Here is a 24586-nt window from a genome sequence, read left to right on the forward strand (position 1 = left end):
CGGAGACGCCAAGAAATAATATTAAAAACACATCAGGATTAACGATAGATTAATAAACTAACAATAATATAAATTTGTAATGACTACATTTTCAAAAATAACATTTTCCAATGCGACCGTATTACCCATCGACATGGTCACACAATGAAGAGAATTTACACGTTATTGCACACTGTTTTGCGGCGACTTCAAGCGAAAAACAACATGGCGTCGCTGCGGCGAATCCTCTCACAGTCCACAACTTTGTCGTCTCGTTTCGTTTCGGTCAGACCAAAAACGCTCTAGCGTCGGTCCGCGGAAAATAGCAAAAATCACAATTATCCGGGCAGTTAGAATTGTCGAAAAAAGCGCGTGGTCCCCCCATAAATATGCGCAAGCGTAAATTGTACATAAACTGAACGAATGCAGCAAACGTGCGAAGCACTAAAAGCGGAAAAACAGAAACAAGGAATTGCAGCGTGAGTGTATAACTTTTTCAGTTAGTATTGCCCGCGCTCTCTTTCTCCCGCTCTCCTGCTCTCTCTCTCTCTCTCTTGCCCTCTTGCGGCTTCTGTGTTGTCTGCGTGCGAGTGTGTGTGTGTTTGACTGCGACTGTGTTTTCTCACGTACTTCGCAGATGATTTACGGGCTTGCAAAGGAATATTTTACTACATGTCCCGACTATATCCCATATTGGATCCCGATCTGGACTTGAGGAATACTGCCCCCCCTTGAATCACACTTTATGCAACAACGCAAACGAACGTCGTGTTGAGTTTCTCCGCTCTGCGCTGTGTGTAGTGTGTTGGGTTTTGCGCAGCGTGGTGAGTTCACCGTCGTCTGTTTTTCTTTTCTCTGTGTCTTGTGTGCGTTTCAATTAAACGCGAAATCGGTAGCGAATATTGGGGAAAATGCGTTATTGCTATATGTATACAGGAATAAACTATCGAATCAAAACAAAATCTGTCTGCAACAACAACAACGTGCGGTCAGTAGTGTGTGGGTGTGCGCGTGTTTATTGTATGTGTGTGTATGGTGGGGAGACGGCATTTTTCTTTACCACACGCCTCTTCTTCTTCCCCAAAATACGCTGCAATTTGTGCGATTCTGTTTTGCGCCTGCCATTCGCAATAATTTTATTGAATGAAAATGAACCGCAAAAGAGACGGCCGAAAAAGCGATGTACTTGCCAGACATTATGTGTGTGTGTCAATTGTGTGTGTATCGCATATGAAAATACATCAACTGTTTGGCGAAAAAAGTAAAAATGAGTAAATAATAAAGGAAACTAGCTGACATTGCAATAGCACCGGAGAGTGTTTATAATTGTGAAAATTTCGAGTTCTCCGCCCGTTTCTTTGCCCACCTCCTTCCGTGTCCCACTACCACCCCAAAAAGTTGCATACATGCACACACGCCTTCAGTTGTGCGAGTGTGTTGGTGCGAGCGCGCGCGTATTCTGCACACATTGTCATGCATGCAAAAACAAGATACGACGCGTTCGTAATCGTCAGACTCCTGCTCCCCTTTTGCTCTACCCTTCTCTTTCTGACCCTCCAGTATTCATTGCGTGAGAAAGGAGGCAAAAATATAAGGAAAGGGAGACCAATTTGGACCCATTTTTATTTTTTTTCAGAGTCCTGCATCCTTCGTTGTTTCCTTCCCACCTTTTTGCTCGCTCCTTTTCACGCCTTTGCGGGACACTTGCAGCTTTCGAGTATGTGTGTGTGTGTGTGAGGAAGAGAACAGTGAGACTCTAATTAAGCACTTCAGTTGCGGTTCAAATAATCATTAACTGTAGTTTTATTACCCAAGGCAGTTTTATAAGGCAGAAATAATGTTTAAGTTTAACTAAAAAATATACCTTAAATCAAATTTCTAGTGTTATGGGGAACCCAGATTAAAAACTTTTTGGTGTTAAGTAAAACAGTCCATAATTTTCAGTTTTTGTAAACTTTGATCATATCAAATGTTATTTTATTTAATTTTGTTATAAAAAACCATCCTGGATCTTAATTAAATTTTACAGAAAATTTGTAAATTTATAAGGTTTAGAACTGAAGTGTAATTCAATAGGAAATTGGATCGAGAAGGCCGTTATCTTGATCGTAACTGTATCTCTCACTTGCTTTCAAACAAAAACTAATTGTTGCTGGGGCGAAAAATTTTGCCAAGTTGTCGTACTTTGTCGGGGTTTATCGATGACTCCAGGGCACATTTTGCATAAAGATTTCCTCTTGGCACTTTGGCAACCTTCTGCTGGTTATATTAATAAACATTAATAATAACCAAAATCTCTGTGGCACTTTAAGCATGAGCATTCTCCCGTTTTTTTGCAGCTGATTGCGTAAACCGTTCGAGACGTTTGTTTTGAATTGCTGCTTTTGTTTTGGTACCGATTCTCGGGCCTATGAGTGTGTAATCAAATCTCTATCCATGCCTCTCTCGCTCGATTCTCCGGGTGTTATCAGTGCGGAATTGGCCTTTGGGGCGCTTTATTGGCACTGGTATAAAATAGTATAGTATAGTATAGTATTTCGTTTCTGGGATCTTAATCGCTGAGCAAATCGTGTTGAATTGACGGAGCACGCATTTTCTCAGCGCCATCTAACCTTGGGCGGGTAGTACGGTGGGTGGTGGGGAAATATGTGTATTTTTGCTGTCGATCTGAGGTGACGTAAATGTTTGCGGCGGATAGCCAACTTTGAGGTGGCGCTCTTCAACGATGACGTAGCTCTTGCTTATTCTGTTTACTCGCACATTATTTTACACTTGCCCATTGATTTCGCCTTGCACGGGGAAAATGTATATTTTGTTTTTCCGACTACGAATTATTCCCGAATGTTTTTTTTTAAATTAAGATTTGTAAGCCATTTCCGCCGATTTTTGATTATCCGGACCAAAATAAGAATTTCGTTTTTTATTATTATAGATTTTAATAATATTAAGGGGCATATATGTAAAAAAAGTGTTTATCATTTAGTATGCTATTTAAAAAAATAAAAAAAAAGTCAAAAGAGTTATGTTCCAAAAAAAAAACAAAAAAAATTAAAAGTAATATATTTTTTGGTCTCCTAAATTCGATTAGATATAGAGCTGATTTTTTTCTGTGTGAGTGATTGGATAGTTTACTTGCATCCCAAACTTACATTCTTTGATTCTCCCGCTCCTCCGCTCTGGCCGCTGTTTGTTTTCTTCGCGCGCGTGTTTGCACTTGGGGCGAAAGCGCAGCTATAATAGTATACCCCACTCATACCAAGAACCCCACAAATACACAGGCACGCTGAGAGAGGCCTAGATCTAGTGGAAAACGCTTAATGTTTGTAAACAGACCGGGCAAAGCATATTTTTTTTTTTTTTTTTTTAATTTTGCATCTTAGTCCAAAAGGTCTTTTCTCGCCTTCTCTCCCTAATATCTTTCTCCCTAAACACACACTACGAACGTAGCTTTCACATTTTTATTCATCGCGAAATGGCCCATGAAATATAGCCAATATTTTTTGATATGATATATATGTATATGTAAGTTGCCTTTGTGACTAATTACCTTAATTTAATGAACTAGGTGTATTATAAATAAAAACGCAGATTTAAAACAAAATATTATCGAGTGGCTTTATAATGCTTAAAAAAATAACGTTAATTTTATTGTTGTACCGTATTGTTACAAGAGGAATTTAACATTGAAATATTATATTTTGAATAAATTAGGTCAATACCGTAAATGAAGCAAAGAAACAAACTGCTTTAAGTTTCGATTCTAATAGCAGATTAAATGTGTTACTATGTATATTCAGAAATTAATTTTAAAACAGGGCAAACTGTTGGCATTCTGTCATTCAAAGTATATAAATTTTGTGAAAATTGCTTTATAAACAGAAAATATAAAATAAAAATTAGTCATATTATAAAACGCTGAATAAGTTGGGTTATGTTTGTAATTATTTCCATTAGTTTAAAATGATCTTTACCTTTTATTCTTTCAGTGCAGTCTTGTCGTGGGCACATCCCAATAGTCCCCACCCGACGTTGGAGTGGCAGCCTATCATGGATATAGAAGTCAAGCATAGAGATTAGAAGAATCCTTTGAATTCTAAATTCAAGATCCTAATTTAAATTAGCCAAGTAGCATAGCCTAGCCGATAACCCCTAGCCAGAGGAACGGTTTCAAGCCGCAAACACCCGCGTTTATAGTCCAAATCGAAACTCAACCGAATCCGAAGGAAAGCAGCGTGAAAATTCAAAGGAGCACTTCCAGTAGCACCATCATCATGACGACCGACACCCGCCGTCGCGTTAAGTTGTACGCGCTAAATGCGGAGCGCCAGTGGGATGATCGTGGCACTGGCCACGTGTCCTCCACCTACGTGGACAGGCTAAAAGGTGGGTTTACTTGTCAGCCAAGCTCTAGAGCCTGGTCTAAGTTTCCGCATCCTTTAACTACTTTCAGGCATTTCGCTTCTAGTGAGGGCCGAATCCGATGGATCCTTGCTTTTGGAGAGCAAGATACAACCGGACACCGCCTACCAGAAGCAGCAGGACACTTTGATTGTCTGGTCCGAAGGCGACAACTTTGATCTGGCCTTGAGTTTTCAGGAAAAGGCAGGTTGTGACGAAATATGGGAGAAGATATGTCAGGTAAGCGTTCAATCAACTGTACTTGTAACAAAGGTACTATAGATTATTAATGAATTAATTTCATTTTGATTATTTAATTGATTTGAAAGCTTTTGTTTAATTGGTTTACTAACCAATTAGTTATTTCACAATCATTATACAACTTACAAATCATCATCAGGTTCAGGAATTTATTTAATTTCTATAGAATTTAACGACAAATCATAAACTAATAATCCTACAGGTGCAAGGCAAGGACCCCTCTGTGGAGATCACACAGGACATCGTTGAAGAGTCGGAGGACGAGCGCTTTGAGGACATGTCGGACACAGCTCCACCCATCGAGCTTCCACCCTGCGAGCTCTCCCGGCTGGAGGACATTTCGGAGACGATACAGAGCTGCCTCTCTACACCGCTGCGCAAGGAGAAGCTATCGATGGCCTTGGAATCGGAGAGCTATATCAAGAAGTTGTTGAACTTGTTCCATGTGTGCGAGGATCTGGACAACACCGAGGGTCTGCACCACTTGTTTGAGATCTTCAAGAACATCTTCTTGCTAAATAAGAACGCGCTCTTCGAGATCATGTTTGCGGATGACACAATCTTCGACGTGGTCGGTTGCCTAGAGTATGATCCGAGTGTGGCCCAGCCAAAGAAACATCGCCAATATCTGAAGCAGTGGGCCAAGTTCCGCGAAGCTGTGCCGATCAAGAACCAGGACCTGCTGGCCAAGATCCACCAGACGTTCCGTGTGCAGTATATCCAGGACATCATCCTGCCCACACCTTCGGTCTTTGTCGAGGACAACATGCTGAACACGCTGTCCAGCTTTATCTTCTTTAACAAGGTGGAGATTGTGACGATGATCCAGGACGATGAGCGCTTCCTACTCGATGTGTTTGCCGTGCTCACGGATCCAGCCACCGGCGATACAAAGCGCCGCGACACAGTCCTCTTCCTGAAGGAGTTCTGCAACTTTGCCCAGAACCTGCAGCCGCAGGGCAAGGACTCGTTCTACAAAACACTCACCTGCCTAGGCATCCTGCAGGCGCTGGAACTCACTCTCGTGATGAACGACAAGAAGACCAAGTCGGCCTCCATCGACATCCTCACGGCCATCGTTGAGTTCTCGCCGCTGGTTGTGCGCAACTACACGCTAAACCAGGCCAATAGGCCAGAAGGGGTAAGTTTAGATTAAACGAGCGTTTGATTATGTCTGTAGTTAAGGATAAAACTTCTTTAGATGGTATTTTTCCTTACCTTTTTTTAAATATTACTTAAAATTAATGCATTAAAATTAAGGGATTAATGAATTTCCCTGCTTAATCGTCACGAACTTAAAAATGCTTATTATTGTTTACCTCTTGTGTGCACTTAGGAGCGTGTGCTACTAAACATTGCCATCGAACAAATGCTGAACGACTCGGAGCCAGAGCTTGGCATTGCGGTTCAGCTGATGGGCATCGTTAAGATCCTGTTGGAACCGGAGAACATGCTCACCGAGAAGGGCGATTTTCTTAACTTCTTTTACAAATACAGCGTCCAGACGTTAGTGGGTAAGTTGTCGCCATTCGCACTTGGATGCTCAGCGATATAACCGTTCGATTTTTGCAGCTCCATTGATGCATAACACGATGGGTGATCGTCCGCAGAACGAGGACTATCAGACGGCCCAGCTGTTGGGCATCGTCCTTGACATTCTATCGTTCTGCGTGGAGCATCACAGTTACCACATCAAGAACTTCTTACTGCAAAAGGATCTCCTCAAGCGAATTTTGGTGCTGATGAAAAGCACACACACGTTCCTTGTCCTCGGCGCTCTGCGACTGCTCCGCAAGATAATTGCACTTAAAGACGAGTTCTACAATAGGTTAGAAAACTGTTCTTCATCTTGGTAAACTTATCGGCGTCATTACTAATCGGCTATTCCTCACCTCCAGACACATTGTCAAGTGCAATCTATTTGCACCAGTGGTGGATGCCTTTATTCGCAACAACGGCCGCTACAATCTGCTGGAGTCGGCCATCTTGGAGCTGTTTGAGTTTATAAAACTCGAGGACATCCGCACTCTGTGCGTCTACTTCGTGGAGAACTTCAGCAAGATATTTGATGAAATCGAATATGTGCAGACATTCAAGTACTTGAAGAACCGATACGATCAGTACCAGGATCGACTCAAGGACCGCGACAAGATGGAGAACCGAACGGACGGGTAAGTGTTGCTATGGCGCTTGTGCTCCAACACAATGTGAAAATGTTTGGGTGTATTATCTTAAAGTGGCCTGCCCATCATCCGTAGCGGTGGCCGGTTTCGTCGTGACCAGCGGCAAATGGAGGAGGAGGAGGAGATGTGGTTCAATGAAGAGGACGATTTTTCTGAGGAAATCGACACATACAGCAATGTTATGAAATGTAAGTAATTCTTTACATAAAATGAATGAGGGCTTTATATAAGATTTCACGAGCAAGACAAGTAAAATTCATGATAGTACTATAGTTAATCAATGTATTACTCTTCTTGCCCTCCAGCCGTCAGCGAAAAGAATGGCCCGCAAACACAAAACCAGCAGAAATCCTCTCCGCCGCACAGCACGTCGCCACACAGTGGATTGTTGGGTAGCCTGAACACCACCGCGTCATCCACTGCCACGTCCGCCTCGTCAGGCGCTCCGGTGGCCAGTGGTAGCAGTAGCCCCGAGGCGATCTCTGCCGACGAGCAGACGCAGGCGGCGGTGCAACTAGCCGCCGCTGCCAACATTGCACTTCAGCACCACCAGCAGCAACAGCAGCAGCAGAACCCATTCCAGCAACAGACACAACCCGAGATTGCGGAGCTGCAACAGCAGCTGAGCAGCGTGGAGGCGCCACAAAGCCAGGAGTTGGAGCTTTCACAGTCGGCCGCCGCCAGTGTATCGCCCTCTTCATCATCCTCGTCTCTGGAGGCATCCACGTCCTCATCATCGGCGTCATCGTCCTCATCCTCGTCGTCGTCGTCCTCGCCGCCAGGCTCTTCAGCGGCCGCAGCTTTGTGCGATTCGGCGACGGTGGCCGCCGTGGCAGCTTCACAGTTTCTCTCAACGATCGCCACGGCCATGGCGGCGTCTGTGACGGCGGCGGCGGCCACAACCAGCTCGCCCAGCCTGTCCCCAGCTCCGGCTGTCTCCAGTCCGGATATTGAGAACGCCGACGCCCAGTTGCCGCCCAGCGATGACGCCAGCAGCCCGGACAGTGGAGAGCAAGATGCGAACAGTACAGAGACTGCAAGCAGTGAGGCCGATAAGGCGACGGCCAAAAAGGTACATTTAAGAAGTTTAATTTCTACTAAAGCGCAATCCCAGGGCTTATGAAACTGCCAAAGTATTTGCTGTAATGTGCTTGTTAAACCTCATTAAAAAAGTAACTGTTACCTACCAGACTTTAAATTCTCTTCTGATTAGTTTTCAAGTTTAAACTTTTTAAAAATATATACAACGTTTATCTTACCCAGGGTCTGGTGGACTACGAGAGTGATTCTGGCGAAGATGACTACGAGGAGGACGAGGACTCCGAGGGGCCACAAGCACAAAAGCGCGCTCGTCTGGCATAGTTGCAGATGATGAGCACAGCAGCATCAATTATAAATTAGTACACACACACACACATAACAGAACACAACAAACCACGGCAAACAACAAACAACCAACAACACACTGACCCCCACACACCAACGAATGTTAGGATTGCATTGGCGGCAACGACAGACATACAGCACAGCGGACAGCCGTACGATGTAAGATCGAACAAGAAAACATACAATTAAATTTTAGCATAAAATTTATTTTAAAGGAGAAAGCAAAAAAACACCTAAAGTAAACGAGAAATTATAAATCTTACTTTACTAAATTAAATAATTACATATAAATATATATATTCAAATATATATGCATATGAAAACACAGATAACTATAACTGATCAGCATCCCACAGGCAGAGATGCATTTGAGTGCGTGTTGTTCGAGAGTTGGAAAGGCATTAACGAAACAAACCAAAATAAAATGTATTTAGTAGTTAAATCCGACACAGAGACACAGGTGAGGAGGAGGAGCCGTCAAGTGGTGTATGACATTTGTATACAGACGCGTCCATTCGCAATGTCCCTTGCATGACAGCGCTTAACAGATCCTGTGAAGTTGGCTGCTGGCCTAGAATGTTGTCGGGATACCAATCTAATTTTGTGCAATAATTCGTTGTCGGTATTTTAAGGACAATTGCAAAATGTATCTTGTCTAGTTTAGTTTTAACGTTTAAATTTAATCAGTTATACTATAATCACCTATGAGAACGACTCCCTGCCAATTGCACTATCACACGGCGCTGTTTTCAACTGCCAATTTGAGTAAATAGTTCTTATCGCGAGAGCCCTTATAAAAGTTGGCTATTGTAAACAGCGCTGTAACATCGAAAACAACGTAAAAATATGTTAATAATGTTAATTTTAAATTTTGAACTATTCCCAAAGCAGTGAAATATGTGTTTCATTAAGATTCAGTGTTCTTTATGTTGCAATTGTTTTCTAAATACCAACTAGATGCCATGGCCAACTTGACAAATTTTGTTAACCCCTTGAGTTAGACGCAGATAGCACTTGAACCCAATGAACCTTGTATATAATTTAGTCAGTTGCAAAACGCGATTAGTTAATGACTGCCCTTGCACCACTGACGCCGATATTAAACACAAACAATTGGACTTCAACAAAAATCGGAAGTTTTACACAATATCGAGCAGATTGAAATCAGAACTCTTAAATCTTAAGAAGCGTTGTCTGACTGTGTAATTGTTGCGCTGTCCTTGCGTTATTGAACCACACACGCCACACACATCAATAAATAACTAATTATAATGATAACAAATAGAACGTAAAGTTAAACTAAAATGGGGCAAAACAAACATCAGCAAACAATTAACAATAAAGTAAAGTAAATTAGTCTTCTTACGTTTTCGTGTAAGTTTTTTTTCATATTTAACTATAATATTAATTTGTATTTAACGAATGTAGTAGGGCCCACTTGGTAAAACTCCGCTCCACCCAAACACGCATACATACGCTCGCTCACACTCAAACCAATCGACATCCCACAACCACACTGACAGAAAGTAATAAAGTTATTTGTTAATAATCGTATTTGCCATGTGCGTTGCGTACTGTACTACATTTATTTATTTTAGTGTTAAAAAGAACTTGTCACTGCAAACGGTTTCTCTCGAGCAACCGATCGTCGTTCACCTTCGCGAAGTCCACGCCCAAAACCTTCAATTCACCTATAATATAGTCGGGGAGAACGTATCCACACATTTATCCTTCCAAGTTGATGTTTTTGTTTGTTTGATGGGTTGAGCAACATTAACAAAGTGCATAAACAAGAATGAAGATAACGAGAAACAGAAACGAACACAAAGCAAAAGATAATGAAAACTAAACGTAAACGTAAAGCGACAAAACTATAGTTTATACATAGTATTTATATGAATCGTGTATTGTATATGATATGCTGTCTAATCCCTAATCCTAACACATACCCATTACATCTATAATTTGAATATTTTATTTAGTTGTTTAAACATCCGTGCGTAAAAAGCGATATATATAACTCTATATTATGATTATGAGTAAATTAAATAATAGTTTTTAATAGTTTTTAAACAGAAACAAATGGCTAAGCTCTCAAAGTGTTCTTTTATTTAATGTATCAAACACCTGATGTCAGGTGGCGGCGGGTGGTTATTCATTATTGGCATGGCAACCGATTCAAGGACCAAACAAATGTTTCCAGCAATTGTTGACTAAACTTTTCGTTTTAGTGTTTAGTCACACATTTGAGTTGTTACGAAAATGTCCGTGGAAGACTCTTGGGTGTTCGATTCGCTGGTGTGCTTTTTGCACGGACCCATTTGGAATGCTCCGCTCCAGACTTTTATAGAGCAAAAGTCCTTAGGTGAGACTCTATTTCGAGCGTGTAATTGCCAGTAAGCTAAGCGTTTTGATGCAGTTTTCGATCCGAACCTGCAAACGGATGAGAACAACCCAGACATCCTCCAGATCCACGAGGAATATAAGAATCTGGTGGATTACATGCTGGGTAGCTTCATGGAGGAGATGCAGATTACGCCGGAGCAGTTTGAAATGGCCTGTTTGGAGGGACGGCAGCAGGGTCAGGGCGAAAATCCTTTCCAATTCCACCAAGTGCTATTCCAGCAGGTAAGTGTAGTTGTGGAACTCTCAGTCAGCAGTGTCCACCAGATGAGTTCTTCCAGATATGGGCCGCCAATGACCTCAAGATATTCATACGCATGATGACGCAACGAAATGTGGAGCTTCAGTTGCAGGCCCTTGATCTCATCGAGAAAAATCAATTAGCCCAAAGTGCCGCCGATGAAGGGGATGACCGCAGTGCGGACGCGTGCTCGGATCCGGGGTGGGTTACCAGTTCCCCCTTAATATAAACCCGTCTTATGCAATTTCAGTAAATATACACAACGCGTTATTTTGTTTTCGAAAAGTGCCAAAAATAATTAACAAAATTATCTTAAGCAAAAAAAGAATTGGAAGATAGTTTCCAGCAGTCAAAAGCTAATTAAAGTAAATGATTATAAAGTCATTTCAACAGAGGTTTCCTATATATATATATAGTTTATATCTATTTATATATATTTTTAAATAACTCTTTAAAACTTAAATTGCGATCTGTTAAAACTAAGTTGGTTTGGACAGAGCGTTTCTGTTTTAGTTTCAGTTTTTATTCTCTATAGTTTCTATGTATTTAAAGCACGGAAATCATAGAAGAAAGATCAGTATAAAACAAGTTTTAACCTAAGCTATTATAATTTCCAGCCTGCCGAATAGCAGGATCAGAGAAACAAAACTTGTATTTGTGGCTGAAATTATAGTTGTGATATATTTTGTAAAAATCAACGAAGTCCTTAGTTGAACAAAGTATCAATTTTATTATTTGTATATCTGATTAAACAAATATATGGCACGACTTAATGTGTACTACTTTCTACTACAGTGATACCGCCTCCGAAGTGGAGCAACTGATAGCAAAGACGGTGTCCGACGAACTGGAGAGTCCGGAAGCGGCTTTGACTCCGGAACAGGATGCCAGTCTAGACCTGGTAAACGACAAGTTCCAGCGCCTGAATCTCTTCTTCGAGCAGGAGGACCATGTGGACCCCAGCGATGTGGTTTCGCGACAGGAGTACCTGCGGCAGCAACGCGACAAGATCGTGGAGATTAAGAAGCAGACGCGGGCCAAGCAGCTGCAAGAGACCATGTCCCGCGGTACTCCTCATGCTCCGGAGGGTGCACGTCCCAGCTCCGCATTGGTGGCCCAGCAACTGCTGGAGAACGGAGGCCAGACCAAGGAGCTTTCGATGCCGGCACCGCTGGAGGCCGAGGAGAATGCAGCCCTTCAGCTCAGACGAAATCTTGCCAAGCGGCTGCGCAGCGAAGTGGTGGAACAAAAGTAAAAGGAGGGACATCATATTTTCTCTACTATTCCCATTTATTGTAGATGCTTAGCCAGAATTAACAAGGTGCAAAAGGTATTGCGACATGCAGACTAGTTCAGTTATTGGATGCACAGGGTGTGTCTTATGTTGTACTTATGTGTCCCGTCACCCCTCGCCCATGACCACACACAGCCAACCCAGACCCGAAGCTGAGGAATGTGTGTGGGCATGGTCGAGCGGAACTATCAATTTTGGGTTACGCTTTTCGTAAAAATAAATGTATTGCTTGTAAAGTGTTGCTCAAGAACGGTGTAGATGGCTTTTCTATGTGGGAATGCGATCACGCAAATAGGACATGATTGCATCGGTGCCCTTCATCAGGATCTGGTGGCGAGGCTGGCGAAAGGGATTGCCCACCAGTTCCAAGTGGCTGGAATTGAAAAGATTTATTAGCTCGGGTTCGAATTGTCGGTCAAGATCTTACGTTATATTGGTAAGATTACCCAAAATGGGCGGCACTGCATCAATATCGTTATTGCGCAAATCCAATGTGCTCAGACGAGGCATGCTTTTCAGACCCGACACATTTAACACTTTGATGTGGTTCTCACTGGCTATAAGGATCTCCAGACCTTGTAACTCGTACACACAGTTGGGAATGAGCTGAAAACTGAAATGAGGAAATGGCGAAATTAAAGATATTCTATCATCAATATAGTGATCATAAATAACAACCCACCGATTGTTCGCAATGTTTAGCTCACGCAGAGTGTTTAAGACACCGAACTCATTTGGCAGATCAGTTAACAAATTGTTGGACAAGTTTAGGTATGTAACACGAGTAAACTGGGAGATGAACTGTGGCACATAGCCGATAAGATTGTTGGACAGCACCAGTTCCGTTACCAGATCTTTCATGAGCTGCAATCTAAAATTGTTTCTGGTTTAGTGGAATTTCGAATCTTAGTAATCATCTGCGACTCACCCATTGGGCAAGGTGCTAAGCTGATTGCGCGCAAAGTCCACCACATGCACTCCCTCATTTTTGGCGATTTGGAACACCTGGTCGGGAACTTCAGTGAGTTCCTCCAGATTGACAGCTAATGTTCGTGTATGACGTAATTTGTATCTGCAGGATGGAGGAAACACTAAAGTAAATATTGAGAAGAATATCAGAAGGTGTTCGGTATAATAAAAAACAAAAGGTGTAAATCTTGGAACTTGGTGATACACTACACCCAACGAGGATCCACAGCTAAGCGAGAGCCATAGGTGAACTGCTGTTGTTGTTGCTTCTGCTGGTACATAAAGCAGTTCGGATAGGGATATTGCATTTGCTGTTGCTGCTTTTGCACGAAAAGTGATCCTAGGTGGCCATTTTGGTGCTGCTGCTCGTAGCTTTCAGGCTCATAAATGTGTGGTTGGGCCTGGCTATGAAATTCCCTGCAATTCCTAAGCGGTTCATAAACACAAAAAGACTGCCGCATTTGCTGCTGACATGGATATGCACACTGGCATTGGAACTGTGGCTGGTGGTAGCTACAGTGGCGGAGATCAATGTGCTGGCCTGGCTGAAAGAAAAGCACCAGCTACATACCTATCCGGAAAATTTGCGGGCATATCACCGTCGTCCGATTGGCCAGCACGCAAACGGGTTACACTGATGCCCGCTGAAGTGGAGGCACCATCGGATCCAGATCCTTCCTCCTTGGACTTGGCCAATGCTCTCTCGTGCAGCGTCTTTAAAATCCGTGTCGTTCCACATTGCAGAATGTCGCGACGGATCGTCTTGATGGGATTTCCCTCCACCTGCAGACTGATCAAATGCGCCAACGAAGACAAGGTGACTGGTAAGACGCTTATCGTATTGTTGGACACATCCAGACGGTTCAGATTGCGCAGCAGGCAGAGTTCATCCGGCAGTTCGGTGATCTTGTTGTCCCGCAAATCGAGTATCTTTAGGTGTGGCAAGTTGCTGCACATAGCTGTTGGTATGGTCTAAAAGCGGCGATTGCAAATAGGTTAAGCTTGGAAAACATTCCAAACATTTTAAAATTACCTTTATAAAATTATTGCTGGCATGCAGTTCGTTCAGGGTTTTGTTGCCCTCGAACTCGGGCAGCTCCAGGATGTCGTTGTGCTGCAAATAAAGGCATTCCAGCTTTCTCAGCAACCCCATATCCTCGGGCAAGCAGGTCAGGTCGTTTTGCATCAGATCAAGCTTTTGCAAAGCTAAACGTGCGAACTTGGATTAGCAAGTATCTGAGGAAGAGGACCAAGGACCACTTACAGCGCATGTTAACAAGATCAGGCGGAAGTTCCTTGACATGATTGTAGGGCAACAGAAGCGCAGTTAGGCGCACCAGGAACCCAATGCCGCCGGGCAAAGATTGAATGTTGTTATGCCCGCCGTCCTTTCGTTACAATTGGGTTAGCAAGCATTTGGTTAAAGGGGAAAATATCGTTGGGGATTAGTCAGATAAGACGCCACAACCAGCATTACATAATTAAGTAGTCTACAAGTCTAAAACTGGCATTATTAAAATACTAAATTGTTTTGTTAAGTTCTCAAAAAGTCCTAAAGGTGTATACAAATATCAGTTTTTAATATTAGAATGATTAGTTTAGAATTAACATGGGTTTATCGCCAATATTTAGCCTTTTTCTTAACCGTTTACAAAAATTATCCACTTAACTCACCAGAAACTCGAGCATGTGAAGGTCACTAATGTCCGGATCGATTTCGTTGAACTGATTGTACGAGATGTTGAGATGCCGCAGCTCCGGCAAACTGTACATCTCACGGGGCAGCTGGCTAAGCTTGTTGTGGCTTACATTTAGCCGCATTAGCTTCTCCAGCTTCCCGATTTCTGGCGGCAGTTCCACCAAAGCATTATCGTGGAGCTAAAAAGCATGATTGATATATTTACAAAACTAATATTTAATGAAACTAAACACATACTGTAAGCACGGTCAGCGACTGCAGGTTCTCGATTTTGGGCGATATGTGCGTGAGGGTGTTGGAGCTCAGGTCCAGGTTGTTTAATGGCACTTGGTTCCACCAGGCGTCCTCCTCTTTAATTGTTAGCTGTTCTAGATTCGCGGCCTTGCTATCCGCATCCGCCTCGTTGATGTCGTAGAGTCGTTCGGGCACTGAAAAAAAAGGAGTGGAATCAATTAGAGAGCGCTTGTCCTGTGAAGGTGCTACACTACAGGCTTCTGCGCGGGACAGCGGCTCGGGATCGTCCAGTTCCAGCTCATCGTCCGGATCCTCGCTCTCCAGCTCGTCTGCCGAGGAGGCCATCTGGAATTCGCGGATCTGGTAGTAGCGACGCCTCCGCGGATAGGGACCGCACATGCAGAACGAGGTGAGCTGTTTCCTGGAGGACGCAATCTTGTGTGTTGGTTGCTTGGAGTCGCTCATTCGACGTCGACCAGCTCACTGGGCAGACTGAATCGAGCGATGACTGGCTTCTGGACGCACCCCTGGAGCACCTTTATGGATCGGTTTAAGGCGCGGATGCTGTCCAGTCAAGCGGCAAATATGTTCCCAGCCTTTTTCAGTCGCTCCAAGGTCAAGTTCGAGATAGAGATCGCGATCGCTATTACCTCACATGAACTGGAACCACAAGGCGCTGCTGTCGACAAAGCCGGGACTCCATGACACCAGCCCTTTCGGACTCGATCGTCGCGGGACCTTGGACTTCCAGCGACGCAGTTGCTCCTGTGTCACTACTGCTTGCAGGCCCCTCAATGTAACTACTAACTAACTAACTAAAACAGTCGAAACTCTATGACTCAAAGCATTTGGGGTTTTAGATTTTATTTTTAATGGATTTTTAAAACAACTGAATAATCTATCAATTTATCTGGAAAGTTAATATACTATTGAGATAAGCAATAGAATATTTAATAACATAAACATAATAAGACATAACATAAAAATTTACATAAACATAATTTAAACGATATTTCAGCATTTTAAGTAGTTCTAAATCCAAAACTATTTATATTTATTTACATACAGAAATTGATGAAAATTAAATGTATTTATGAATAAATATAGTCTTTAGAAAATTATAAATTAATATTGTCAAGCGCTTGTCATAAAATTATTACAAAAAATCCAATTAAAAGTTTTAATGTTAAAGTCCTCATAATTTTTTTAACTCGAGTTACAGAGGTTCGACTTTATTGAGATTAAAGCTGTAATTAACCCCCTTGGACTCACCTCGGGCCAATGCCTTGTTGGAGAGATTTAGGGTGCCCGACTTCCGCGCCAGTTTCCACAATTCCTGGGTGAGCACGGAATTGTCCTCGGTGGTGGTCCTCTCGTGAAACAGCGGCCGAAAGGAGTAGTTGGGCTTGGGCGAGTGGGACATTTGGCGCGGACTTGAGGCGCACCGGGGAATGCGGCTGCTGGTGGAGGAGGTGACCCCACCGGTCTGGTGACCCCGTCCACGACCCATCCTGTCGCTCATTTCGCTGGGATAGCCGTAGTGGGTGAAGCAGGAGTGGCCGAAGGAGACGAAGTCGCCGCCAAATGAGGATGCCTGGTCACATTCCTGCGCTCCCCGGAACGAGCTGAATTCCACGTCCTCCGGGTACGTAAAGCTGGCGGAGATCACCGGACAATTAGGTCAGTGGGACGCTAAAAAGCCACCGAATTATAGACAATTTCGGTTTTGTCCAGATTTTGCGTCGTTTTATTTTGGCTAACTGTCGGCAGTCAGCTGTTCGTTGTGCGCTTTACAACACTGGTTGGTTTTGTGTTGCTGATGTTCAACGGTAACTATTTTAAATCACCAAATGCCGTTACAATCTGGTTTTAATGACGTTCCTCGAAAAATATTCTTTTTGATTTTTGTTCATTTTAGCTTCCAACATTTGTATGTCTTACTTAAACCGTTAAGAACACTTTAAAAACTGAGAATCAAATTTGCTTATTTAACATAAATAAACTAAAAATAGTTTTTTATATAAAATTGGACCTAGTTCTACTTTTACTAAATATATAAAATATCTCTATTATAATTTAATAATATTGTTATGGAAACAAAAAATTTATAAGTTAATATTTAACATTCAAAGTTTGTGACTTGAACTCTCCACTTAGTATGGTTTTGTTTATTTTCATTTTAGTTTTTAATTCAAAATTAAAATCTGTTTTCCTTAAATAAATACTAAAAATGATTGGTAAAATAAAAATAGGACTTTCCATTTTATTTTAAAGCAAATATTTATCAAAAGAATTAAAATCATTTATGAATTTAAAAACATCTGTAGTATTTTCGTCAAATTTTTTCAAGCCTTAATTACCTTTTTACGAATTCAAAATTGAAAATCAATTTGTTGCCACAAACAGCGGCGGCTTTTGAAAACGGTGCACCTGCTCAGCCATGCAATATGCATCTGAATAAATGAATGAATGAATAAACCCAGACCAAGACGCCCCCCAGAACGCTAATTGATTTGATCGTGAACATAAGTCTGGGCTGGGTGTTTGCAATCCGTAGTCCGCAAGCAGATTAAAGGCTTAGGTTAAGTCGGTACTTACTTCATTATCTTCTTGGGCACCCGTTTGCCTATCTGTTTGGCTTCGGTTTCTGCGGGAGACAAAAGATACCCAGTTACTTTGGAGCAAGGTCAGCCGCAACAGTCAGTCAGTGGGGTGTATTAGATTTCCGTTGTTAAGTTCTACAAATAGTACACCCCCTCAAGTACACTCATACCCCCCTAAAAATGGGTGGGTGACGAAGCGGCAAAAATGCTGAGCCACTTGTCTTTGTGCCATGCCCATTGCAATGGGTCTCAGTCTGGCAATGGCTATGGAACAGGGGCATAGTACACTTAGTACACCGGCGTGGCCACGTCGACTGTCAATCAAAATTATGAATAATGCCGGGTCGGTGGTTGCCACCAATTGGCCGCCATCCCCATCCATCCACCCACCCATCCATGCATGCCCTACTCGAAGTGATGAGGTTCAAAGCCCGCGGAGCTCTGGCCAGTTGTCATTCGGTTCTCATCGCAAGCGGACCGACCACGTGAACTAGTTTCGGTTTTCACTGATTGCATCACTTGCAGTTCGGACTATCCTGAGTCGAGCCCAAGGAGATCCCCGACTCACACTTGGAATATCCACACAATGGCTGCCGGTGTCTTCAAGAGCCTTATTCGAGACTTCTTTGCGGTCAGTTGAGGGACTAATCATCCACGTGGGTTCTCAATTCGTAACTAAAGAATTTTTACAAAAATTTTACCAAAGGTTTCTAAAAGTTACCCAAAGGTTGCTGACAGAATTTTAAATGAAACCTAAATAAATGTTGGAATTGCAGTAAAAGAAATGATTTCAAACTACAAAAAAAAGGGCATTCAAGAAAGTTTTGTGCGATTTTATTGTATACTAAATGGATATTCTCTTTAATCATATTCAATTTTTATTAAACTATTTTTTACTAGACAACGCAAAAATCTATTTTAAAAAAAGGTTGATTTCAAACCTTATATATTTTTATTTATTTCATTCTCCAATGACGTTGTCAAATTTTACCTAATTAAATATTTGGAATATTAAAATTTAACTTAATAAGGAGGCCCTTCTATGAAATAATGATTTCTTGTAGTTGAGACTCCACTGTAGTTGAGACCCCATTATAGTTGAGACCCCACTGTAGTTGAGAACTATTCCAGCTGATGAAATGTTTGGAATGTGGGAAATCGGGCCACTTGGCGACTGGATAATCCCTGCTAATCCACGGCAAGAATGTAGCTGGCTTAGGGCGTTCAACGAAGGCAGCGAAAAGCGTTAAATCCAAACCACATTTACCCACAGGTGAAATACGACGAGCAGCTGAACGATCCCCAAGCGGAGCGACTGGATGGCAATGGAGGGCACTATCCCAATTGCTCCTCGGATGTCTGGCTGCGATCCTGCGAGCGTGAGATAGTGGATCCCATCGAGGGACATCATAGTGGCCACATTCCGCGATGGATTAGCGGCAGTCTGCTGCGCAACGGACCCGGCAGCTGGAACGTGGGCGACGTGACCTTTGGCCACCTCTTCGACTGCTCGGCACTGCTCCATCGATTCGCCATCAAGAATGGACGTGTGACCTACCAGAATCGATTTGTGGACACAGAAACGCTGAGGAAGAATCGTTCTGCCCAAAGGATCGTCGTCACAGAGTTCGGAACGGCCGCTGTGCCGGATCCCTGCCACTCAATCTTTGACAGGTTTGCTGCCATTTTCCGACCGGACAGTGGCTCGGACAACTCGATGATTTCCATCTACCCCTTTGGGGACCAGTATTACACCTTCACAGAGACACCATTCATGCATCGGTAAGTATAACATACCAAATAATATTAAACCATTTTATTTAAAACACAAAGAAATAGTGAAAAGCGGGGCAAAACCGACCAGTGTTTGAAGACCGACTTCCCCAAACTATCTTATCCAAGCAGCAATTTTAACAAGATCAATGCCCTACACAATCTTTTCTATTATAAAAGATAAATTATATATAAATGTGTCACTCCTTTTCGTTATTTTTTTAAGTTTTACTTGGTATACTAAACGTTAGCAAACCGGAACATGTCTACTTAAAAATAAAATTCCATTTGGTTTTACTTTGATTTAATGCAAATAAAAGTCTCCCTCGAATGTACCTTAAATCAAAGTATACAGATGATTTGATTAATAAGTCTATATGAACATTTTGTTGTACTGCATTTTTTACAAAGTTTCAATTGGTTGTCCTAATTATTATTATTTATATTTTCATCAGAATACACGGGTTATTTTTGAGTGGTCGGTTTCACATTGTTCTTCTTTATATACCTATAAAGAATTTTCCATTATTTATATTTTTTTGAGGTCCTTGTTAATTTTTGTTTGTCGGTTTCACCACCATAAATTTTGTATTAATTGTTTTAGAATCAATCCCTGCACTCTGGCCACCGAGGCTCGGATCTGCACCACCGATTTTGTGGGCGTGGTGAACCACACTTCGCACCCGCACGTCCTGCCCAGCGGCACCGTCTACAACCTGGGCACCACAATGACCAGATCTGGGCCGGCTTACACCGTCCTCTGTTTTCCGCATGGCCGGCAGATGTTCGAGGATGCACATGTGGTGGCCACGTTGCCCTGCCGCTGGAAACTGCATCCCGGTTACATGCACACCTTCGGCTTGACGGACCACTACTTCGTGATTGTGGAGCAGCCGCTGTCCGTATCCCTGACGGAGTATATCAAGGCTCAGTTGCATGGACAGAATCTCTCCGCCTGCCTCAAGTGGTTCGAGGATCGGACGACGCTCTTTCACCTCATCGACAGGACCTCGGGAAAACTGGTGCAGACGTACGAATCGGAGGCCTTCTTCTACCTGCACATCATCAACTGCTTCGAGCAGGACGGGCATGTGGTGGTGGACATTTGCTGCTACAGGAATCCCGAGATGATCAACTGCATGTACCTGGAGGCCATAGCCAATATGCAGACGAATCCCAATTATGCTACCCTCTTCCGGGGACGCCCTTTGCGATTTGTCCTGCCTCTGGGAACGGTTCCCAGGGCGAGTTCTGGGAAGCGGGGACTGGTCAAGTCCTTCTCCCTGGCTGGGATCAGTTCTCCGCCGATTTCCCGCACCATGAAACACTCGGTATCGCAGTTTGCGGACATTACCTACATGCCAACAAACGGCAAGCCGGAGAATTCCGGTGAGGAGAGCCCCAGCAGAGATTCCAAACGGGGTCGCTATGAGCAGGAGAATCCGATGAATCTGGTGACTCTGGAGGGCAGTCAGGCTGAGGCTTTTCAGGGATCCGCCGGAATCCGACTGCGTCCGGAAATGCTCTGCGATTTGGGCTGTGAGACGCCGAGGATATATTATGAGCGGTACATGGGCAAGAAGTATCGCTACTTTTATGCCATCAGCTCCGATGTGGATGCCGAGAATCCGGGAACGGTAGGTAGTTCCGAGAAACTTATTAAGATATATTTATAGAATTCCATTTGAATAGCTCATCAAAGTGGATGTGTGGAAGAAGACCTGTCTGACCTGGTGCGAGGACAATGTCTATCCCAGTGAGCCCATTTTTGTGCCCTCACCAGATCCCAAATCCGAGGACGATGGCGTCATCCTGGCCTCCATGGTGGTGGGTGGTCTCAACGATCGCTATGTGGGCCTGATCGTCCTGTGTGCCAAAACCATGACCGAACTGGGTCGTTGCGACTTTCACACCAATGGACCGGTGCCCAAGTGCCTCCATGGATGGTTTGCCCCCAATGCCATTTAGCACCGTATTTCTATTTCAATGTATGTAAAGATCATTAAACTTGGGGTTAATGTTCTTATTGCCCGCCCAGTATTACGCATAGCAGTAGACTAGTGACTTTTGTATTAGCTTAAAACTTGGGATTCAAAACGTTTGCAATAAACTCATGCCACTTGCGCTGGAACACCCGGTTGATCTTTCGTCGCTCGTCCGAGGTGAGCACTGAGTACTTCAGGGAGTTCAGAGCCAGCTGCTTGAGGAACCGCAGATCCGCCTCTGCCGGCGCCAGGGCCATGAAGGCGTAGTAAAAGTCGTAGCTCAGACCCTTGGCCCCCCAGACACCCGGATCATCGGAGGATATCACGATGGGGAAGTTCTCGGCCACCAAGAAACTGGCCGGATGGTTACGCAGATCCCAGACAAAGCCCAACACTTGGTTGGAAATGGGGTTCACCTCGATGGCGATGTTGCGCTTCTTGATGGTGGACCACAATTGTGGATGCTTTGGCAGGGCAAAGGCATGTCCAATGCGCTTTGTATTCAGCAGAATGGCATCCATCATGTTCCAGTCGGTTCGCCCATGCCAATCTAGGGGTAAGTTTGTTTGGGTTATCCAAAATATGTTGTTTCACTTGCATTACTTACTCGTCTCGCCGGCGTGAAAGAAGTAGTTGGCCGTGCTGGGCAGATCGGAAAGTTGGTTGACATACTTGTTTAGAGGATCTCCCGTGTCCTCCTGGCCAATCAAATCGAATCCTATCACAAAGTTCGGCTTGGCATGGCTATGGAAAAAGCAATGATAAAATAACTTTTACTGGCCATTATAAGTCTACGGTGGGTTTGGTTTAGTTTGACGTTTTTCCTTAAAAATAAAAACTGATGACAATTTCAATTAAAAACAAAAAAATAGTACGAATTGTTAATAAGTTACATTTTTAAATTAAATTTTTAATTGAAAGTCAAGTTCTAAATGGCATTCAATGATTTTCCATTTAAAAAACAAAAAAAAAAAAATAATGTCACTAAAGCTAGAGCAACAGCCTTATATTTTAATATATATTTTAATATTTTGTGATATCTAAGCTTTATTTGAATTTCAAATTTTAAATGGAACTAATTGAATTTTAAAACAGCCCTTAGCTAAAAAGGTTGGAGGACTTATATTATTTTTAAACTAAAGTTAAAGCCGAATCAATAACTTTTTTTTAAATTCTTGTTCTTGTTCTTGTTCTTAGGTTTTTAAAATTATATGCATCTATAAACTTACTGAAGTTGCTTGAACGTCGTGATGCGTCTCAGCATCTCCTCCTCTGAGGCCCGATTCCGCTTGGCATAAATCACTTTGAGGCCCACAAAGTCATGGTGCTTGGCCTTGAACTCTTCCACAATCCGTTCCAGCTCGTTGGCCACCTCCAAGGTGCTCAAAGTGCGGTTGTTGTCGTCGTAGAGCTGCAGATAATAATTATAATAAATAAACAAATAATATTATTATTTTTTTTGTAGGTTTATCATAGGACAAGAGTTACCCACAGGCGACAGGGAAGCTCGGATCTCCGCATAGATGATGTTGTCCTCACACAGCTCCTCCAGCAGACGCTTGTGGAAGGCGCAGTAGGTGGGTCGGTATTTGTACAGCCGATCCACGGTGGTAAATATGTTCTCGAAGCGCTCCCAGATTTTTTTGCGATTCGGCAAGAGGGCTTGTTTATTGAGATTTAAAGTTATAGGACCAATAAACGCGAAAAGAACATATGGTAAACGCACCTTCTGGCCTTGGTCCGAGCATATTGATGTGCTTCTCCAGCTGCCGTTCGTACTTGCCCCGATCCTCGGCGTTTATCCGCTCGATGCAGACATTTTGCACCTCGCTGTGGCATCCAATCTGATCGTAGGTGAACATTAGCAGTCCGTCTATATTGCGGCAGGTGTACAGGTTGTTGGTGGTGGTCAGGTTCTGGATGATCCACCGCGAGGTCACCATGCCCGTGTTGTGGCCGTGCAGGAAGGCGCCCTTCGGCATCTTCTGGATCATCCGGAAGACCTCGCTCTGGCGCACGTACTGCCTGCCCTGGAAGAAGTGCATCGCCGGGGCGTACTTCTCCGGCGTCTTGAGGCCCTCGGCGATCTCCGCCCGCTTCGCGTTCATCAGGATGCTGTTGGCCTTCTCCTCGTCGGACGACAGCCAGATGTTGCCCCCCAGCGAGGCCACTCGCTCCGCCTCCATGATCTGCTCCCTCAAAGTTTCATAGGCTGCTGGGTGCAAAGGCGGCATTAATTCAATGTTCATAACTTATATATACAAATTTTAATTTAAAGTTAATTGGCCTTATGTATGACCTAGAGTAAGCTCCAAAACCATTTTGCTTAAGAGGAAAAACTTGTTAATAATGTAAATATTTTTTAAAAGTGGAAAGACATATTTGTAAGGAGAAACTTCACATGGAAGAGAATCACAGAAGATCAATAGAGGATCGTTAGATCTAGTCAAGTCCCTAGTGCTATAATTAGACCTAATATATTAAATACTTAATTACATATACTTAACCAATATTCAATAAAACTATATAACATCCATTTTGAAGAAAGCAATACTTCTCCAGTATCTATTATTAACGCATTTCGAATCTTAATCTGTGTTTCCATTAGTTCATTCATTCATAATTTATACACGTGTTATTGGAAAATGTATTTTGTGATTGTCTTGAAATACAGAATTTCGGAATTAAGTAAAATGTAGTCTCAGGATTCGAAATCAAATCGCTAACACTGAACAACAATATGATATTGTTTATTAAGAAAGTTTATCACTCATACGCAGTTTTTATTACAGACTGCACATCACCACATCACAATAAAAAATTGTATTTCTAGAGCACCTTAGAACTTTAGCGATGTCTGATAACAATTTGTTATTTATGTTATTTTTGTTTTAAATTATTTAAGGTTTTTTCACACATTCCGCAGGTCTTTCGAAGGAAAAAACCGGACTTACGTATGTCCGTGGCATGCAGCCTGCCAAAGAGCAGAGCCACAGAGGCTATCAAAACTGCCAGAAGCAACATCGCCTTCCAGTAACCTCGGTTCCACTTTTGGAATATACGCCGTACTTATTTAATGCGCGTCTCTTGGCGATCGCCAGCCAACTGATAATGCCTCCCGTTTCGAACTGACCCGTATACGGATTTGTGTAATTTCCCTCTGATCATGATCTTGGTC

General features: G+C 43.0%; 5 protein-coding genes across 15 annotated transcripts; 3 read left to right on the forward strand and 2 right to left on the reverse strand.

Moving 5' to 3' along the window:
• Window positions 1–206: 206 nt before the first annotated feature.
• On the forward strand, window positions 207–10306 carry LOC128266294 (serine/threonine-protein phosphatase 4 regulatory subunit 3). 4 transcript variants are annotated; one of them, XM_053002708.1, is made up of 10 exons: window positions 207–458; window positions 3966–4362; window positions 4430–4617; window positions 4841–5779; window positions 5975–6152; window positions 6211–6466; window positions 6537–6809; window positions 6897–7009; window positions 7127–7893; window positions 8085–10306. In XM_053002708.1, exons 2-10 carry the CDS (start codon window positions 4251–4253, stop codon window positions 8181–8183), a joined length of 2925 nt encoding a protein of 974 aa, XP_052858668.1. In that variant the 5' UTR covers window positions 207–458; window positions 3966–4250; the 3' UTR covers window positions 8184–10306. The 4 variants fall into 4 exon arrangements, with proteins under 4 accessions (XP_052858668.1, XP_052858664.1, XP_052858665.1 ...); XM_053002704.1 differs by having other exon boundaries at window positions 208–458; window positions 6876–7009; XM_053002705.1 differs by having other exon boundaries at window positions 208–458; window positions 3971–4362; window positions 6876–7009.
• Window positions 10307–10385: 79 nt separating this feature from the next.
• Window positions 10386–12106, forward strand: LOC128266299 (cilia- and flagella-associated protein 36). The gene is made up of 4 exons (XM_053002721.1): window positions 10386–10572; window positions 10627–10835; window positions 10892–11052; window positions 11647–12106. The coding sequence occupies exons 1-4, from the start codon at window positions 10470–10472 to the stop codon at window positions 12104–12106; spliced, it is 933 nt and encodes a 310-aa protein (XP_052858681.1). The 5' UTR covers window positions 10386–10469.
• A 16-nt stretch (window positions 12107–12122) lies between these two features.
• On the reverse strand, window positions 12123–18411 carry LOC128266295 (leucine-rich repeat-containing protein 40). 7 transcript variants are annotated; one of them, XM_053002709.1, is made up of 13 exons: window positions 18219–18410; window positions 17646–17694; window positions 16320–16702; window positions 15051–15241; window positions 14789–14992; window positions 14379–14502; window positions 14148–14320; window positions 13686–14086; window positions 13325–13627; window positions 13074–13217; window positions 12828–13016; window positions 12573–12758; window positions 12123–12518 (listed from the first exon to the last, which is right to left on the reverse strand). In XM_053002709.1, exons 2-13 carry the CDS (start codon window positions 17648–17650, stop codon window positions 12413–12415), a joined length of 2409 nt encoding a protein of 802 aa, XP_052858669.1. In that variant the 5' UTR covers window positions 17651–17694; window positions 18219–18410; the 3' UTR covers window positions 12123–12412. The 7 variants fall into 7 exon arrangements, 5 of the variants coding, with proteins under 5 accessions (XP_052858669.1, XP_052858671.1, XP_052858670.1 ...); XM_053002711.1 differs by lacking the exon at window positions 13325–13627 and having other exon boundaries at window positions 18219–18408; XM_053002710.1 differs by lacking the exons at window positions 17646–17694; window positions 18219–18410 and adding an exon at window positions 15302–15823 and having other exon boundaries at window positions 16320–16458.
• Window positions 18088–21560, forward strand: LOC128266296 (carotenoid isomerooxygenase). Its single transcript, XM_053002714.1, has 4 exons — window positions 18088–18281; window positions 18924–19432; window positions 20028–21060; window positions 21116–21560. Exons 1-4 carry the CDS (start codon window positions 18237–18239, stop codon window positions 21389–21391), a joined length of 1863 nt encoding a protein of 620 aa, XP_052858674.1. The 5' UTR covers window positions 18088–18236; the 3' UTR covers window positions 21392–21560.
• On the reverse strand, window positions 21477–24504 carry LOC128266298 (adenosine deaminase 2). 2 transcript variants are annotated; one of them, XM_053002718.1, is made up of 6 exons: window positions 24363–24504; window positions 23135–23620; window positions 22901–23070; window positions 22638–22819; window positions 22016–22152; window positions 21477–21958 (listed from the first exon to the last, which is right to left on the reverse strand). In XM_053002718.1, exons 1-6 carry the CDS (start codon window positions 24430–24432, stop codon window positions 21501–21503), a joined length of 1503 nt encoding a protein of 500 aa, XP_052858678.1. In that variant the 5' UTR covers window positions 24433–24504; the 3' UTR covers window positions 21477–21500. The 2 variants fall into 2 exon arrangements, with proteins under 2 accessions (XP_052858678.1, XP_052858679.1); XM_053002719.1 differs by lacking the exon at window positions 24363–24504 and adding an exon at window positions 24247–24360.
• Window positions 24505–24586: the final 82 nt, after the last annotated feature.

Source organism: Drosophila gunungcola, chromosome 3R (assembly GCF_025200985.1).
Source record: "Drosophila gunungcola strain Sukarami chromosome 3R, Dgunungcola_SK_2, whole genome shotgun sequence".
Classification (NCBI taxonomy): Eukaryota; Metazoa; Arthropoda; class Insecta; order Diptera; family Drosophilidae; genus Drosophila; species Drosophila gunungcola.

Excerpts from the sequence above, each read along its gene's own strand:
- LOC128266294 (XM_053002704.1), top strand. The coding sequence starts at position 4,251 with ATGACGACCGACACCCGCCGTCGCGTTAAGTTGTACGCGCTAAATGCG. Across the intron at positions 5,780-5,974 it reads AGGCCAATAGGCCAGAAGGG|GAGCGTGTGCTACTAAACAT; the intron begins GTAAGTTTAGAT and ends GTGTGCACTTAG. Across the intron at positions 7,894-8,084 it reads ATAAGGCGACGGCCAAAAAG|GGTCTGGTGGACTACGAGAG; the intron begins GTACATTTAAGA and ends TATCTTACCCAG.
- LOC128266299 (XM_053002721.1), top strand. The coding sequence starts at position 10,470 with ATGTCCGTGGAAGACTCTTGGGTGTTCGATTCGCTGGTGTGCTTTTTG. Across the intron at positions 10,836-10,891 it reads ACCAAGTGCTATTCCAGCAG|ATATGGGCCGCCAATGACCT; the intron begins GTAAGTGTAGTT and ends GAGTTCTTCCAG. Across the intron at positions 11,053-11,646 it reads GACGCGTGCTCGGATCCGGG|TGATACCGCCTCCGAAGTGG; the intron begins GTGGGTTACCAG and ends TTTCTACTACAG.
- LOC128266298 (XM_053002718.1), bottom strand. The coding sequence starts at position 24,432 with ATGTTGCTTCTGGCAGTTTTGATAGCCTCTGTGGCTCTGCTCTTTGGC. Across the intron at positions 23,621-24,362 it reads GCTGCATGCCACGGACATAC|CCTATGAAACTTTGAGGGAG; the intron begins GTAAGTCCGGTT and ends TGCACCCAGCAG. Across the intron at positions 22,153-22,637 it reads ACGACGTTCAAGCAACTTCA|CCATGCCAAGCCGAACTTTG; the intron begins GTAAGTTTATAG and ends CTTTTTCCATAG.
- LOC128266295 (XM_053002709.1), bottom strand. Across the intron at positions 15,242-16,319 it reads CAACAAGGCATTGGCCCGAG|TGCCCGAACGACTCTACGAC; the intron begins GTGAGTCCAAGG and ends CTTTTTTTTCAG. Across the intron at positions 12,519-12,572 it reads GGTAATCTTACCAATATAAC|CCACTTGGAACTGGTGGGCA; the intron begins GTAAGATCTTGA and ends TTTCAATTCCAG.
- LOC128266296 (XM_053002714.1), top strand. The coding sequence starts at position 18,237 with ATGGCTGCCGGTGTCTTCAAGAGCCTTATTCGAGACTTCTTTGCG. Across the intron at positions 19,433-20,027 it reads GAGACACCATTCATGCATCG|AATCAATCCCTGCACTCTGG; the intron begins GTAAGTATAACA and ends TAATTGTTTTAG. Across the intron at positions 21,061-21,115 it reads ATGCCGAGAATCCGGGAACG|CTCATCAAAGTGGATGTGTG; the intron begins GTAGGTAGTTCC and ends CCATTTGAATAG.